The sequence below is a fragment of the Alligator mississippiensis genome, chromosome 2 (genome assembly GCF_030867095.1).
Source record: "Alligator mississippiensis isolate rAllMis1 chromosome 2, rAllMis1, whole genome shotgun sequence".
In the NCBI taxonomy this organism is placed as follows: Eukaryota; Metazoa; Chordata; order Crocodylia; family Alligatoridae; genus Alligator; species Alligator mississippiensis.
In genome coordinates this window covers 260,225,814-260,243,357 of record NC_081825.1, presented here as the reverse complement: position 1 = coordinate 260,243,357, position 17,544 = coordinate 260,225,814, and the positions used below count along the sequence as shown (strand labels likewise).

Genomic DNA, 17,544 nt, shown 5'->3' with positions numbered 1-17,544 from the left:
AAAGAGGAAATTATTAGGCCTGTGTGAATAGAGAAGTATTCAATTTGGATTTGGAAGACAGTAATTCAAATCAGCATCCCCATTCGATTCCGCCGAATCTGAATTGGAGATTCGGCACTGATTTGGCGATTAGGATCTGTCGGGGAAAGCTGCGGGAGAAGCCCCCATAGCTGTCCGGCCCCAGCCTCCCGGCACTTAAAATTTTTTTTTTTTTTAATTTAAAAAGCCCCGCACTCACCAGCAGTAGCAGTGGCTGTGGGGGCTCTGGGGCCATGTGGCAGAGCCACCCTGCACAACCCCCGCTGCCCGCCCCCCCAGCTCAGCATCCCAGCAATTAAGGAAAAAAAAGCCCCTGGCTGCAGCAGTGGGGATCAGGGCCTCTGAGGGCTTGTGGCAGAGCTCCCCTGTGCAGCGCGGGGCAGTGGGGATCGCCTCCCACTGCCTGGCACCCATGCGGCAGTTGCCCCATAATACGGGTGCAGCGTAGCTTGGCAGGGCACCGTGTACTGCCTGGGAGCTGGGGCCGCTGGGGCTGAGTGCTGCTGGGCTACAGGTGACTGCACTGCGCTGGGGGGGAAGGAAGTGGCTCTGCCATGAGCCCTCAGAGTCCCTGATCCCTGCTGCTGCATCTGGTGAGTGCGGGGCTTTTTTTTTTTTTAATTGCTGGGATGCTGGGCCCAGCTGGTCTGCCATAAGGGGTGGGGCTGTCCAGGGGGGAGGGGGAAGATCAGGGAGCAGGGGCTGCGCAGGGGGGCTCTGCTACATGGCCCCAGAGCCCCCACAGCTGCTGCTACTCCTAGTGAGTACATGTTTTTTTTTATTCCCAGACTGCTGGGGCTGGGAGGGGGGGCCATCAGGGGCGAGGCAACGAGGGAGCAGGGGCTGTGCGGGGTGCGGCTCTGCCAGGAGGCCCCAGAACCCCCACAGACCTTTCTACAGCCAGTGAGTGCAGGGCTTTTAAGTGCTGGGAGGCTGAGGCCGGACAGGGCAGCCATGGGGGCTTCTCCCATGGCTCCCCCCGCCTAGGGAGAGGCAGGCACAGCCAGAGCAGCCATGGGAGAACCTGAAGCCACCCAGCTGTGCCTGCCTCTCCCCGGCTGATCCAAATCTCTGAATCCCTCTGAATCTTTTCCAAACTGATTCAGAGGCTTCAGATTCGATTTGGACCTTTTAATGGGTCTCCCGATTCAATTGGGATTCGGAGATTCGCTGCCAAAATAGGGCTGAACCTCCGCCAAATCAAATCGGCGACCAAAGCTTCCCGAGAAATTATACATATTTTCTATACTCTTTTCTGATGAGAAATACTTATTTTTTTCAGCCCAAACCAGCAATGATCAGGAAATGTAATATTATATCATATCATGCCTTTATATATACACACACATACATATCTGAAATTCTTTATTGATTAAAATGAATGCAACAACTGATCAACCACATAACTTAAAGGATTTTTTCACTTCAGAGTGTCATTTTAGGTATGCATTTTAAGAGACTTTTTTGTAATGGAAGTTGTACATGCTGTATGTAACCAACCCCTTAAATGCTAAAAAGATTATTGATTGTTGATTTTTTAATGAAAAGAACAGATGGGTTCTACACTTCTGAAGGTTACATTATACAGAGCATCTCATTTTCAAAAATGCAAAAAAATAGCTATACTTTATCACATAAAGTATTAAAACAAGCATCATTGCAATATATTTCTTATTTAAACCACACCTGTATAAGAAATTATTTAGAAATTACTTAAAAACAAAAAAAAATTACTCGTTCTAGAAGCCATCAAAAAGTCCAGTTGAAGGCTGTACAGTAAGCAAATGACAATTTAAAGGGTACTGGGTTCACAGAGTGCAATAACTACTCTGTACTGATCAACAGACCATAAAGAAAAGCCAGTTCTACTAAAAATAAGAATAGAGATGGCAGTTAAATACAAAGTTTCCCAATGACAAATTCAAACACACAAAAGAAAGAATTCTAATATTATAAAAACCTTAGTCTGTCTGTCTGTAATGCTTTATTTGCACTTTGATTGGTTGCCTTAGCAGCCAATCAGAGTGCTCTGGACAGAGAGAGACACATGGTGGAGCGCCGCCATGACAGTGGGGACTAAGGGGCCAGAGCGGGGGGGGGCCTCAACTCCCCACCCTGCTCCTTGGAGGCAGGGGGGGATGATGGGGACCGGAGCAATCACAGAGGGGACAGAGTTGGGGGGGGGGAACGAAACCAGCGGCATTGGGCTCCCCCCCCCTCTTGGAGGTGACGGGGGCATGGGGTACTGGCTGTGCAACGCTGGCCTCGCCCCACCCCACATGGCAGAGCACTGCCATAACAGCAGGAATTGGGGCTGGAGCCGGGGGGTGAAGCCAGCAGTGCTGGCTCGGCCCCACACTCCTTGGAGCCAGGGGCTGGAGCACCCCCCAGCAACAGTCAGCAGGGAGAGGGAGGCGGCAGGGAAGAGGGGAGGAAGGGAGGGTTGTGGAAAGCAGAGGGAGGAAAGCGGGAAGGGGAGGGGGGTGACCAGTGGCTGAGCCCCACTGTGACCCCCACTGCAACTGCTGTGACTGCTGCCACCGGCCCTAAGCAGGGAGGAGGGGTGGGGAGGGGGAGGAGGCAGGGAGCAGCTCAGGACCCGGCCCAAAGCGGTGGGGGAGGGAACAGCCCCAGCCCAAAGCGGCAAGGCGGAGAGCACCTGCAGCCCCAGGCTGGGGGGACAGGGGCGGGGGGCCAGCAGCAAACGCAGGCCTCTGTCGTGTTCCTTCCCCTCGCCGCCCCGGGATTCTTGCCGGGCAATTTGCTAGAACATGATAAAAATAAAATGAATGATAACACCTGACACTATGCTTCTTTTCAGCTAGTAAAAGTCAGATGCTAATCACGGCAGTGTGCAGACAGAGTGACAAACTAGAAGGAAAATAAAAGAGCTTTCTTTATTTCAATACTGTTCAGAGGATTTCTGCTGGCAATAGCTGTAATCACCAACTTCTCTTCTTTAAAAGGTGGCTGTACTTTAAGGCACGGGTCAGATTAGGAAATCTACTGACAGGAGCAGTGGCAATTAATAATCCCAAACCCTGGGACCTGTCTGGAGCAGGGCCACACCCCCTCCGCTGCCCCTGCAGTTCCCGGCTGGGGCCAGGCCATGCTTCCCCTGCCCCTCCAGGTCAGATCAGGACCTCCAGCCCACAGAGGGACTGGCTACCACCCATCTGGCCCACCCAACACAAAAGTTGAGCACCACTGCTTTAAGGAACCAGCAGGGGAGATTATGCTTAGGGGCAACCAACATGGGTTCATTAGAGGCAGGTCCTGCCAGACCAACCTGGTGGCCTTCTACGACCAGGTCACAAAATCCTTAGATGCAGGTGTCACGGTGGACACAGTCTTTCTGAAATTTAGGAAGGCCTTCGACATGGTCTCTGACCCCATTCTCAGTAAAAAATTAGGTGACTGTGGTGTCAGTGCCTACACAGTCAGATGGGTTGCTAATTGGCTGGAAAGCCACACCCAGAGAATGGTGGTGGATGGGTCATTTTCGACTTGGAGGGATATGGGCAGTGGGGTTCCCCAGAGCTCGGTCCTCAGGCCCACACTGTTCAACATCTTCATCAGCAACTTGGATGAGGGGGTAAAAAGCACACTGTTCAAATTTGCAGAAGACACTAAGATGTGAGGAGAAGTAGGCACACTAGAGGAGAGGGACAGGCTGCAATTAGATCTGGACAGGTTACAGGGGCGGGCGGATGAGAACAGGATGGCTTTCAATACTGACAAGTGCAAGGTACTGCAGCTGGGGAGGAAGAACCAGCAGCAGACCTACAGGCTGGGGAACTCCCTTCTCGTCAGCAGAGGCAGAAAAGGATCTTGGAGCCATTATTGACTTTAAGATGAACATGGGCTGCCAATGTGAGGATGCGGTCAGTAAGGCTAACCGCACCTTGTAATGCATCCACAGATGCAACATTAGCAGGTCCAAGAAGGTGATCCTCCCCCTCTGTGCAACCAAAACTTGGTCAGGCCGCAGTTGGAGTACTGTGTCCGGTTCTGAGCGCTGCACTTCAGGAGGGATGTGGACAGCATTGAGAGGGTCCAGAGGAGGGCCACTCGCATGATCAGGGGTCAGCAGGGCAGGCCCTACAAGGGGAGGATACAGGACCTGAACCTGTTCAGCCTCCACAAGAGAAGGTTAAGAGGGGATCTGGTGGCCATCTATAAACTGACCAAGGGGGACCAGCAGGCAATGGGAGAGTCCCTGTTCCCTCGAGCACTACTGGGAGTAACAAGGAATAACGGCTAGAAATTGACAGAGAGTAGATTCAGGCTAGATATCAGGAGGCACTACTTCACAGTCAGGGCAGCTAGGATCAGGAACCAACTTCCAAGGGAAGTGGTGCTCGCTCCTACCTTGGGAGTCTTCAAAAGGAGCCTAGACAGACACCTAGCCGGGGTTGTTTGACCCCAGCATTCTTTCCTGCCCATGGCAGGGGGCCAGACTCGATGATCTGCTCAGGTCCTTTCTGACCCTAGCAACTATGAAACTATGAAGGGATGCATTCTATATAACATGTCAAAGAAACTCTCAGCCAACTTGATTTTTGTACAGCTGTGAGAATTATAAAGGGAAAATGCAAAGATTTTTGCAGCAAGCCAAGATGACACGCATTCCCAATGTTCTAAATACACAAAGACTTTAAAAAAGTTTGATTTCATAAACATTTCTCTTGTTCAAACAAAGGGGCTTTAATTCTCTGACACACAAATAAATTATGATGACAGCATATCCACTGTACTAATCGCAGCAAATGTGCCAAAATAGTAAGACCAATTAGTGGAAATGGACAGCAGAGAGAAGTATGCCAGCTTCCATGAAATTCGCTCAAGCAGCTTTCTATTCCAGCATCCAAATCATTAATAAACATGTTGAATAACACTGGGCCCAGGAAAGAGCCCTGTGGGACTCCACTCAAAACCTCCTGCAATTCTGACATAAATCCATTTATAATTACCCTTTGCTTACAGCAACTGAGCCAGATGCCTATCCACCTTATAGTTATTCTGTCTAGTCCACATTTCTCCAATCTGTTTATGAGAAAGTAATGTGGACACCGCCAAGAGCCTTACTAAAAATCCAGATACGCAGTATCTATGGCATTCCCTTCATCCACCCAACTAGTTACCTTGTGGAAGGAGATAAAGTCTGTTTGGCACAATTTGTTCATAGGAAATCCATGCTGGCTTCCTGTGATCAGCATTTCCTTCTCCAGATGTTTGCAAATGGCCTTTCTTATGATATGCTCCAGTAACGTCCCAAGTACTAAGGTAAGGCTAACTGGTTTATAGCTCCCTGGGTCCTCTTTTTTTGCCTTTTTTAAAGGGGGGGGGGGAAGGGGGGCTATGTTGGCCTTCTTCCAGTCCTCTGGAAGATGGGATGACCTCACCCATCTCCCACAACTTTGTAAATATTATTGCTAAGGACTCTAAGATCTCCTTTTCACTTCAGTACACTGGGATGAAGCTCACCAGGCCCTGCTGACTTGAATTCATTCAGACCTATCAAAAGCTCTCTGACTGTTTTGTTATCTCATTTCTCAGCATTTCCCCTTCCTTAACCAAATAATCTGTGTTTCAAAACACTTGTTACACTCATTAAAAAGAGAGAGAGGAATTAAACATTCCAACACCAGCCCAAGGTACACAAGATGCCCTGGTTTAGAACACTGTTACTGTTTTAGCCAGAAAGAATTTCAAAAAGCTTATCATGAAAAGCCATTCATCTAAAATGGGGTAAGCAAACTACCACCTTTTGGAAACTCTGGGGAAAACCTATTTAGTCTTTTGATGCAATCGAACTAAGTGATTTTCAGCATTTAGCAGCATTGCCTTGTTCAAAAAAAAAAAAAGCCTTACTTTTAATAGTGAGAGAAAGCAGAGGCAGGGGCTGTGGTGAAAGGGGCCCCAGCTGGGCCAGGTTCTGGGACAATCAGAGCCTGGGTGACTTGTCCAGGCACGCAGGGGGGTTCCTGCTGCTATGCGCACCCTGGCAGAGGCCTGGGCGGCACATACTCCCTTGATCTGTGCATGATGCCAGTGATCCGATCTGGAGCTCCGAACCAGGTTTTCGCTTCGATCTGGCTGAAATGGCTCTGAAGCCACCTTGGAGATCTGGCCATAGGGTATTACTGGGGAATCAGTGAAATATCTATAACTTAGTTGTTTTTTGTCTGATTTGGATGAAACTTTCAGGGGTGGTAGCCTCTGCTGAGAGCATGAAGCCTACCACATTTAAAGAAGATCAGTGTAGGGGTTTGGGGGGGAACTGCACCCCAAATTTTTGAAAGCAAAACTCATGTCACGTGTATGTGTTACACCACAGGGGGGTGAAAACTGCAGGGGTGGTGGCCCCTGGTGAGGCCACAAAGCCTGTCAGGTTTCAAGAAGATCAGTGCAGGGGTTTGGGGGGAACTGCACCTCAAGCTGCTGACAGGCAAAACTTGTGACATAGATGACCCCGTGTGCGCCAAGGCGCAGCGGGCTGAAAACTGAAGGGGTGGTGGCCCCTGCTCAGGCCACGAAGCCTGCCACATTTCAAAGAGATAGGTGCAGGGGCTTGGGGGAACTACACCTCAAGCTGTGGACAAACAAAACTCATGACATGGGTGAAATTGTGTGCGCCAAGGCACAGCAGGGTGAAAGCTGCACGGATGGTAGCCCCTGCTGCGGCCACGAAGCCTGCCAGCTGTCGAGGAGATAGGTGTAGGGGGGTTTTGGGGCCCTGCATCTCTACCTGCTGACAGGCAAAATTCATGACATGGGTGCTTGTGCAACTCAGGGACCAGCTAAATACACAGTAGACAGCTAATGTAGCCAGTTAATTAGCAACAATTAACACCTACGAAAACACAGACTAAGGAGATGAAACAATCAATACAGCCAATCAACTGCCCCAAGACAGAGAGAGTCAGTTGCACAAGCACCCATGTCATGAGTTTTGCCCGTCAGCAGCCAGAGGTGCAGGGCCCATCCAAAACACTATCATAACCATTACCAGTTTCTCTCACCTGCCTCCCAAACTACATACCATTTTTATTAACTTCTTTTTTGCTTTTTGGATCAAGCTTCTGCTCCTCATTTTTGTGGAATTCTCAGCTATGTATTTGCCTAAATCCCTTTACCCATTTCTCTATACCTCCTTTCATTCAGCAAAATATCCACCACCTTTATATCTCTCTCTATAAACATGTTAATGCAGTGTTTCTTAACCTTTTTGCACCCAAGGCACCCCTTCATAACTTCTGTGAATGGAGTAGTGTTACTTTCAAAACCTAAATTATATATTATAGTATAGTGCACACCTCCTTGCTGAGGGGGCCAGGCAGTGGGGGTGGGGGGAATGGCAAGGCACAGACAAGCTTGAGCCTCCCCTTATCTCCTCACACCTCCCTTATCACTTCACAAAACCCTTCAAAGGATTTAGGCAGCACTGCTGGGTGTCAATGCACCCTGGTTGAGACTCACTGTTAGTGCTTTTTTCATCCCGCTCTATGTATTGTTCCTTACCAAAATTCAGTCAGAATCCTGATCAAATACAGACATTCCATAAAGGATTTTTAAAAAATGGTTCAAGGTTTGTTTTTTTAAATAAAATTATCATGAACTAACAAAACATTCTTAAGAATCATGATCTTGGGCTGGGAGGGGAGGGGGAGGAGAATATACACTTAAGCAATGTTCTCCTCCAGTTGCATTTATCTTGTTGAATAATTCTGTTGCATGCAATTTGATAATAATGCCTTGGAACAAGGTCTAGGCCTTTAGTTGCCTGGAAAATGTCATGCTCAGATAATGTTATATATGAAAGGAACAATGTACCTGTTTTTCACTTTCCTGGAGATGGTAGTTTTCCTCTACTGCATCCTGGACAGATGTCTTGAGCCTCTCTGTATTAATATGAAATACTTTTAAGGTGGTGTTGGCCTATAGGAAACAGAAGGTGGTGAACTTCAAGTATAAAAAAGTGTAAGAAGCAAATTTACAATAATACTTTGAACTACTACTTGTATAGTTCGGTAATTACTAACAACTTCAACAGCCTGTTTTTGCTTAAACAAAGGTTTTGTGGTCAAGTATGTTTTATGTTACAAGACAACAGAGTAATTTTGCTTTCCAATGAATGGTAACCATGACGCTTCTCTTTTGTAAAATGAATCAACTACCAGGCATAATGTATTAAGCAGAAGCACTGGGCTGCACAAACAGAGTACTGACTAACATGTAAAGCTGTTGTTATATCATCTGAAAACATTAAATTCAGTGTTTTCTTAATACATTTATATAATTGTTAACAGAGAAATACTGAGATTGGACTTACTTCAGCCACTTGTGTTTGGATAGATTTTGCTTCATCTTCTAAAGACTCTATTCTTCTCTCTATTTCAGTTATCTGCAAAGTTATAATAATAGTTTTTATAAAAGGTCTTATTAGCTGCCACTTTTTAGCCAAACTTACCTTAACTGTATAGGCAAAATTTGACTAGAATATATGCCTCAGAAATATTTCCTTTTTAAATCAAGTGGATTGTTTTGGCAGGTTAAGCAATAATGATATCCTTAAGGTATATTTATTTATTTATGCTTCAGTGACTTCTGATGATAGTCTAATTAATATCTTATTTGCCTTGTAACATATACTCTATATTTACAACATGTACAATATACATGTCAGATCCATTGGCAGTCTTTGTAATAATGGAGGATAATTAAAATAAGAAATCCACTTTCCTAAAAGTGCTCCAAGAAAGGATTCTCTACATGCAAGCCATTTAGAAGGCATACTGAGTGGGGCCTCTATTATTCCTTTATAGTAGTTAAAGACTGAAAGCATTCACAGAATTCACCACTCCATTTTCTTCTGTTTCACTGGGATCTCCCACTGTCAAAACCCCCCGCTGCACTGCAAATTAGCAGTGCAGTGAATGCCTATGTGTGAAGCACATGCGGTTTGCAGTGCTGGAGACAGGTCTGCAGCACCACATACCACACATGCACGCTTGTCTGGATGTGCCCCACGAGATTTATTTGAAATTCTACAGGAATTGAGTCCTACAGGAATTGAGGCCCTGGGAGCAGCAGATACCAGCTGCCTGCACCGGGGCATGGCGCAGCCCAAGAGCAGAGGTGACTGGGAATAGGCGGAGCACCATGCAACCCAGTGGCTGCAGGCAGCTGGCACCGGCTGCTCCCGGGGCTGCTGCAGCCGGGCCTGGGGTGAGCAACGCTCTATTTCCTCTGCTTTGCTACCCTGTACAGCCCCGGGAGCGGCACCCCTCCTGCCGCCCCTTCCCCAGTCCCAGCCTTACTCCCTCCCTCATTGCCATGGGAATCTATCCCTATTTGTTACATGGTAAAGTGGGTTTGCTTTATGCAAGTTTGATTTACATGCTGTTCTCTGGGAATGTGTGCACAGCATAAAGAGAGGGAAGCCTGTACTTCAGTTGCAATCTCTTCCAAATACCATTTTCTGACCTGCAACATCATCTCTGTCTTGCTCACATTCAGTATTCATTCACCTACAAAATGGTCTTTCCTAAACATTAGACTCATTGTGGTAGTTGTGGCACACAGTATATAGAACTGTTTTATCAGTATAACACGTGAAAGTGGTACTAGCAGTCATCTGGCCTATTCACCTAGTGGCTGCATATAGATTTTGAAAAAAAACAGATAGAAAACTGGCCTGGGAGATGAAAATTCAGTTCCTGATTATTACATGTCAGGTTTCATTTGAGGAACAATCTTTAAAAAAGAAAAAAAAAGGCAAAATAGCAGTAAGCCATGATCCAATACTAATGAGGTCCAAATGGATGCCCACTGTCTGCCTAGTGACAGGAAAAGATTATCCATCAGTGCCACCATAGCTGTTTCAGTATAAACTATCACAAAATCAGAATATACTGAGCCTGAATCACCTTCAAGTAGCAGTAGCTAGGTACCAGTTTGTTTTAAGTTCCAGGATCTTGTTCATGAATGGGAAGTTGTGCAGTGGACAGTACGTGCTAGAACCAATGTGCCTACCCACCCCCTGCCACACACACTGCGAGGGTTGGGGGGTTAGATTTCATAGACATCTGGGCAAGAAGGGACCTTGTGAGATCATCAGGCCCAGCACCCTGCCAAAGGGGAAGGAAGTTGGCTGGGATCAGATCACCCCAGCAACATAAGCATCCAAGAATTTCTTAAAGGTATCCCAAGTAGGTGCTTGCACCACTTCTGGGGGGAGTCTATTCAAGACTCTGGAGACCTGGACGGTAAAGAAGTTTTCCCTTATGTCCAGTCTAAAACAGTCTTCCAGCAGTTTGTGACTGTTAGACCTTGTCTTCCCTTGGTGCCAGTGAGCCTAGAACTGCCAAGCCTATAAATATGATGCGAGTTTTTGCTAAAGAGGTGGAGCACCTTACAATTCTCTGTGTTGAATGTCATCAGGTTTTGATTCACCCACCTTGTGAGCCTGTCCAGGTCAGCCTGAATTGCCAGCCTATCCTCTAGTGTGACTGTACCTTCCCCATAATTTGGTGTCATCTGCAAACTTAGCCAGTCTGCTTCTGACACCCAAATCCAGATCATTTATGAATATATTAAAGAGTACTGGTCCAAGTACTGAACCCTGGGGGACGCCACAGGTCACCACGTGCCATGTTGACTTGGTTCCATCCTCCGTTGGGGGGGGGGGGGGGGGGGGCTAGAAGTCGGGAGTGAGGGACATTAGCAGGGCCACAGGACTGTGAGTTAGGAGTGAGAAGCACAGCAGGGCAGGGGAGGGGGTGCAGGTTGGAATTGAGGGGGAGCCTTGAGTCCAAAAAAGGTTGAGAACCACTGATCTATAGTGTCAAACAAGACTGCCCCTCTACTTTGAAATGCTGGACAGAAGGAAGTTGCTTATTGCCATCAGTGGTAAAGAGCACAACAATGTAGGGAAGAGCATGGATAATGTGGAAATTAGGATAATTCTTGACAATGAGCCAAACACATTACTTTTTAATTCCTACAAAAATATTATTCCTTTTCTAAGAGACAGTTTTGCTTTCTAAATAAAAAACTAATATAACCAGAGGAAGTCTTATGATTTCTAGAATTTTAAAACATAATTGGAAGCAATAAAAAAAATTGCAGGGAGAAAAGAAAGCTATTCTTTTCTTTTCCTTTTTTTTCTTTCCTTAAATTACTTTCTGACCTAACAGTAACCCTTTAACTTAACTGATTAGAATATTCAATAGAGTTCTGCTGTTAACTTCTAAATACCCACGTGTTCACTCCTGAGCCTTGACTACTTAGTGTTATCCATTTAATTCTTTTTAATTAAAAAGGGAGGTGGGGACACACACTTAATATATTTTTAAGTAAAAGGTGCCTTCTTCACCAGAGAAATTATATGGCTGATATTTGTGCAAAATATGGTTACACTTTTAAAGCAGAAATTTTAAAGATTTTAAAACAAAAATGTATCCTTACCATTTCATCCTGTTCTGATCGCTTAGATTTTTCTTTTTCTAGCTCTTTTTCTAAATTCTCTATTTCATGCTTGAGCACCAAGTTTGACCTGTTCAGTTTTTCATAGGTTTCCTAAGATAAAGCATTTTGATAGTTAAAATATAAAAAACATGTATGGCTCTTAAGTAAATATCAATGAGTAGAACCTGTTTCTGAAAAAAAAACCAACAGTTAAGGATGCACTAAGACTGTACTTCAAGTAAAAAGTAAACCTCCCATTTCAAAAAACATACTTTTGTCCAACCAGAGACCACTAACTTCAAGTACTCAAAGTCAATGTTATTTAAAAGAGCTCATGCAATGTTTATAGACTCTAGCTTCTTTAGAAGCCCTTCTGTGAGTAAATTCCTGATTTAGCAGATCTAAAAAATGATTCATTTCTTGATTACAGCAATGTAGCTGGTACTTTAACACTATATGAATGTGCATTTTTAATTTAAAACTATTGGCTGTTTTTTATTTATGCAATATTTATTGTGAAGTATCATAGATTTTGCATATGTTCCAAGGACAACTCTTTTTGCAAGGCATCACCTATGGAAAGTAGTGTGCTTTCATAATTATTTGCTCCAAAACTAAACGTATGCATGACCAACTTGTTCCATAATTTGCCTCTCTACGTAGCTGAGCAACTCTTACTTCATTCACCAAATATTTTTTTCTCCAACCCCCTCACTTCAGTGATGCTTTGGGAAACCCTGAAGTAAAAGAGGCCACTGTTTAAAAAAGGACACTTTTCTCAACACCTAAAGCTATCTCTCTGAAAATTATTTTCGTTCGTCTTCTTACCTCAATACATGTTGTATCAGTGGATTCTTTTAGGTTGGCATTTTTTAATGATAATTCTAAGTCTTCATACTGAAAGGGATACATTGCATCAGAATTTATGCAAGATCAGAAATTACCTAAAACATTAAACTAAATTGCAATACAGAAAAACACTAAGGGCCTAATTTTTAAGTAGGCAACAAGTAGGATTTTCTGAATCTCCTACAGCTGGTTCCTTACCACAGAGAACAATAAAACAAAGGTAATTCAGGAGCAGATTTCCAGTGCAGCATACTGCATTGGGATTTAAAAGCAGAATGTTTTAACAACTGCATCACATTTCAAATAATCTGAACTAAGAAAAACAGAACGATATGAGAATAAACACAGGAGATTTAAAAAAAAAAAATTAATAAAACACCAAAAGATTCAGTCCGTGAAAATATTATGTGGAGATAGAGAATGATAATACAGAAAGTTACCTCTTTCTTGTGGAGGCTAAGTTTTTCAAGCACTTCGCACTTTTCTTCAACTAGTTCAGCAACTTTGTTGGCAAGCTGTTTTTCCCTTCCTAAAAAGAAGAGCAGGTCCATGTTACAGTATTCAAATTGTTATAAATTAACAGAAAATAATTAAAAATTAACTTAATGACAGAAAAAAGAAGCAATGTTAACTTACCTACGTAAAATCTGCTTTTAACCTGAAACAGAAAGAACAAATTGGAAATATCTCTATTACATCAGGACTATAAAACTGGCAGCTCTGGGGCTGCATGTAGCACAGGGGTAGGCAATTAATTTTGCTGAAGGGCTACTTAACAAGTTTAGGTGGGCTGTCAAGGGCCACATGCATATAATCTTTCAGAATATATCATTTTAACAAATTATTGATAAAAGATTCAAACCGTATACTAAAAATCTACATCTACTATAACATTTTATTTCAAAAAATATTTTTGTCCCCATTTGTTTTTCTGAGTAGCATATATATAGATGATTGTATAATGGCTCAAAATACTCTTGTATACTGTGGGGGGTAGAGGCTGAGTGCATGGGGGTGTGCATGCATGCGAGTCTCTGTTGGGGAGAGAGTTATGTGCATGTGTGTGTGTGGGGGGGGGGGGGGGCGGGGGGGGGGGGCGCTGCCTACACACTAAGTCCCAGGAGCCAGCTGGGGGAGAAGGGAGGAAGGGGCAGGGGGCATGTGCACCAGACCTCGCCTGGACCATGCAGGTGCGATTTATACCACCCTGCCCCCACCACCTGGCCTGCAGCTGCCCCCAAAACGCTCTGCATGGGCTTAGCCCAGCCTGCTCCTGCCTGGGGCAGCCTGCAATGTACACTCAGCCAGCGCGCAGTTTTCCAGCAGGGCTGCTCCCAGTATGGTTGCAGCTGCCTGGCTGCTGCTCAGCTCCTCCTCTTCTCATGGTCAACTGGTGCCTCTTGAGTCAGGAAGAGTACATGCGCCCCCCCAGCAGCCAGTCAGTGATGGGGGGGGGGGGGGGAGGCATGGCCGATCTCACCCACCAGGGGAAGGGGAAGCAAGGTCCCCACATGGCCCACCTCACCGATGGGGGGGGGAGAAGGGTCCCCCCACAGCCAACTGCACCAACCTGCAAGTGTGAGCGGTGCAATGGCACTTCTCCTGGTACCCCCACTCCCTGGCCAATGCTTGCACAGGGGGCACCAGCGCTGCCTCCTGCCCCCCCACCCATCGCCTAAGCAGGCAGGGCTGGCTGTCAAGGAGTGCAGCAGCGCTCTCACCCCCTACACATTGCCACTGCTTCTTCGTACACCTGCTGCACTGCTCTAGGTGGGGGTGGGTAGGGAAGTTGCAGCTGGGTGGCTCCTGCCCCAGTGTGCAGGGCTCCACCTCCCACCCACTCCACCCACCTGGAGCAATGAGCAGCCACCTGCAGGGTTACTGAGTGGGTGGAGGGGGCCTGGGAGCTGAAGCCACACACACTAGGGCAAGAGCCACCTGGCTGCAGCTTTTTCCCCCTCCCGCCCCGGAGCAGCACAGCAGGGGCAGGAGGAGGAATTGCTGCTGGAGGTGGGAGGAGTTGTGCAGCACCTGGGTGGCTGCAGCTGCACCAGAAGCAGCTTCACTGGGAAGCTGTGCGCACTGGCTGGGGCTGGCAGGAGGGCAGCACAGGCTGTCCCAAATGGGAACAGGCAGGGCTTGGCTCTTTGTGGAGTGCTGCAGGGGCAGCAGTGGACCAGATCCAATCAACTGGCAGGCATACCTCCGCAGGCTGGATCAAATCAATTGGCAGGCCAGATTCAGCCGGCTCCAAGGGTGCTTGCATGGTGGGCACCTTATGCACAATGTAGCAAGATGCCCACAGCTACTCAGAAGCTAAACAGCCCTGTATTACATCATACCAATTAATTTTAACAACTTAATTTTGTTTCTTGTACTTGCAATGCGAAATTGTTGATTTTTGAACAGATGATATAATTTGTTGTTCATGATGTTTCTGTCAATGTAGATCCTTTGTGTCTACAATGTAGTGTCTATGGGCACTTGCACCTCACACCCAAGAGAAAGGATTTTTTGTTTTAAATAATAGTCTCTCTCAGAGCCATGTCTGGGGATCCTGTGTCTCCGTGCTCATATGCAAGGGCATAGTTTCATAGTTGCTACGGTCGGAAGGGACCTGAGCAGATCATCAAGTCCAACCCCCTGCCATGGGCAGGAAAGAATGCTGTGGTCAAATGACCCTGGCAAAGTGTCTATCTAGCCTCCTTCTGAAGACCCCCAGGGTAGGAGTGAGCACCACTTCCCTTGGAAGTTGGTTCCTGATCCTAGCCTCCTTGACTGTGAAGTAGCACCTCCTGATATCTAGCCTGAATCTACTCTCGGTCAACTTATGGCCATTATTCCTTGTTACTCCCAGTAGTGCTCAGGGGAACAGGGACTTTCCCATTGCCTGCTGGTCTCCCTTGGCCAGTTTATAGACGCCACCAGACGGCTGAACAGGTTCAGGTCTCGTAGCCTCTCCTTGTAGGGCCTGCCCTGCTGACCCCTGATCATGCGAGTGGTCCTCCTCTGGACCCTCTCGATGTTGTCCACATCCCTCCTGAAGTGTGGTGCCCAGAACTGGATGCAGTACTCCAACTGCGGTCTGACCAGTGTTGCACAGAAGGGGAGGATCACCTCCTTGGACCTGCTCGTGATGTATCTGTGGATGCATAAGGTGCGATTAGCCTTCCTGACTGTGTCCCCACATTGGCGGCCCATGTTCATCTTGGAGTCCACAATGACTCCAAGATCCTTTTCTGCCTCTGTGCTGACTAGAAGGGAGTTTCCCAGCCTGTAGGTATGCTGCTGGTTCTTTCTTCCTAGGTGCAGTACCCTGCACTTGTCAGTATTGAATCCCATCTTATTCTCATCCGCCCACCTCTGTAACCTGTCCAGATCCAATTGCAGCCTGTCCCTCCCTTCTAGCATGTCCACTTCTCCCCACATCTTAGTGTCAACTGCAAATTTGAACAAGGTACTTTTCACCCCCTTGTCCAAGTTGCTGATGAAGACGTTGAACAGTGCAGGCCCAAGGACCAAGCCCTGGGGGACCCCACTGCCCACATCCCTCCAGGTCGAAAATGACCCATCCACCACCACTCTCTGGGTGCAGCTGTCCAGCCAACTGGCAACCCCCATCTGACTGTGTAGGCATTTAAAGGGTGGGGTGGCCACAATCCTCCATCCCCAGATCCTTTGCTCTGATTGTCAGGTACAGCACATACTGTTTTAAAAAAGATTACTCCATGTTGTATATTCTTGAACTGAGCAGAAGATTGTCTTTGTTCAGATGGATAGGACCTTGACATGTCCATCATTTGACAGCACATCAAAATAGACTGCTTTATCCACTTAAAGATGGAGAGGTCTTTTAATGGGTTAGGTATAGACATGAAGAGATGGAAGGCAGCCTGATAGGTTTGGTCCTGCTGCAGACACAAAGCAAAGTTCTAGACACATCCAAAGCTTTTTTTCTTCTCTCTTGGTATCAAATGTGACTTCAGAAAGAAAACTGAAATAATAATGATTCAGACAGATTTTCAGAAACATCTTAGGAATTATGTTGGGATGTTGTCTCTATATCCTGTCCTATGAAAAAATGCATTAGGCAGTCCAAGCTTAAGGACAAAGCTCACAGACTCTTTGTGAGAAAGTGATGGCAGCCAGAAAGACTAGTTGGTTCTCAAGAAGTCTACCAAGCAATTTGACAAGCCTTCCAGGAGTTTAAGGACAACAATAGTGAGGTTCAGGAAAGGAGTTGGGTCTGTGTTGCTGAAGAATAAGCATTAAGAAAGCCCTTGAGGATTTTTCTCATTGCCAGTAGTATGAATACAATATAAATGTAATAGCATGCGACTTGATACCCTGAAGGTCTTATATGCACATTTTAGATCAGGCTTGTCCAACATATGGCCCGTGGGCCACCATGCGGCCCTCCAAGCTGTTTTCTGCGGCCAGAGGTGCTGCGATGGGAAACAAAAGTAAACACTGTACTTTCGTTTCGGTGGGGGTGATGTGATACTGCTTCCTGTGAGGTCTTTGAATATGGCTCACTGGCCCACTGAGTGATAAAAAGTTCATGATCCAGCCCCAAATTCAAAAAGGCTGGACACCCCTCTTTTAGATGAATCTTTTGGTGAGCAACTTTTGGTGTCAGAGCCTCTACTGGATCTAACAGAAAGGTCCTTGCTTTTTATAAGCTTTTCCTAAGTATGTTGGGAACAGTCAGTCTGTAAGCTGCATTCAACCAGCCAACAGGTACAACGATTTGGAAAGTCTGGGTGCAGTATGACTTTGATTCTTCAATACTGCATCCAGGCAGGTTGGAACCTGCACGGGTATATATCTGTATAAGGGTACTGATGCCAAATAAACTCTCCTCCACTGTACTTGGAACAACCTCACTTAGTGCTGGATTTCAGTACTGATAAGCCAGTTCTGCTTTCCAAAGTGAGTTAGATTTCATTTGCTTTTAGAAGATTAGCTAGCACTTCAGGCTAAAATTAACATTTTCTCAGTAAACAGCCAAACACCAAGGGCCTTGAAATGCTAAGCTTTATCCCAGCTTCTTTCCCTTTTCAGGGAGCTAGTGAGCTGTATGGACTGGTTGACTTTAAACATTATAGAACTATTTCATGTAAAAAATTAGAACTCCTAAAGGGAAAGATTTAATACACTTGTAAAAAATTACAACATGCTCTA

General features: G+C 46.0%; 1 protein-coding gene across 5 annotated transcripts in view; it reads right to left on the bottom strand.

Moving 5' to 3' along the window:
* MIA2 (MIA SH3 domain ER export factor 2) overlaps nucleotides 1–17,544 on the bottom strand; it is a 75,115-nt gene that overhangs the window by 26,558 nt on the left and 31,013 nt on the right. For all 5 annotated transcript variants that reach the window (XM_014611302.3, XM_014611301.3, XM_006268341.4 and 2 more), the window contains 6 exons: nucleotides 12,997–13,018; nucleotides 12,801–12,889; nucleotides 12,340–12,408; nucleotides 11,512–11,622; nucleotides 8,375–8,446; nucleotides 7,876–7,980 (listed from right to left, as the gene is read on the bottom strand). In XM_014611302.3, the coding sequence (XP_014466788.1) occupies nucleotides 7,876–7,980; nucleotides 8,375–8,446; nucleotides 11,512–11,622; nucleotides 12,340–12,408; nucleotides 12,801–12,889; nucleotides 12,997–13,018 (468 nt within the window). The remainder of the gene's footprint in view (nucleotides 1–7,875; nucleotides 7,981–8,374; nucleotides 8,447–11,511; nucleotides 11,623–12,339; nucleotides 12,409–12,800; nucleotides 12,890–12,996; nucleotides 13,019–17,544) is intronic.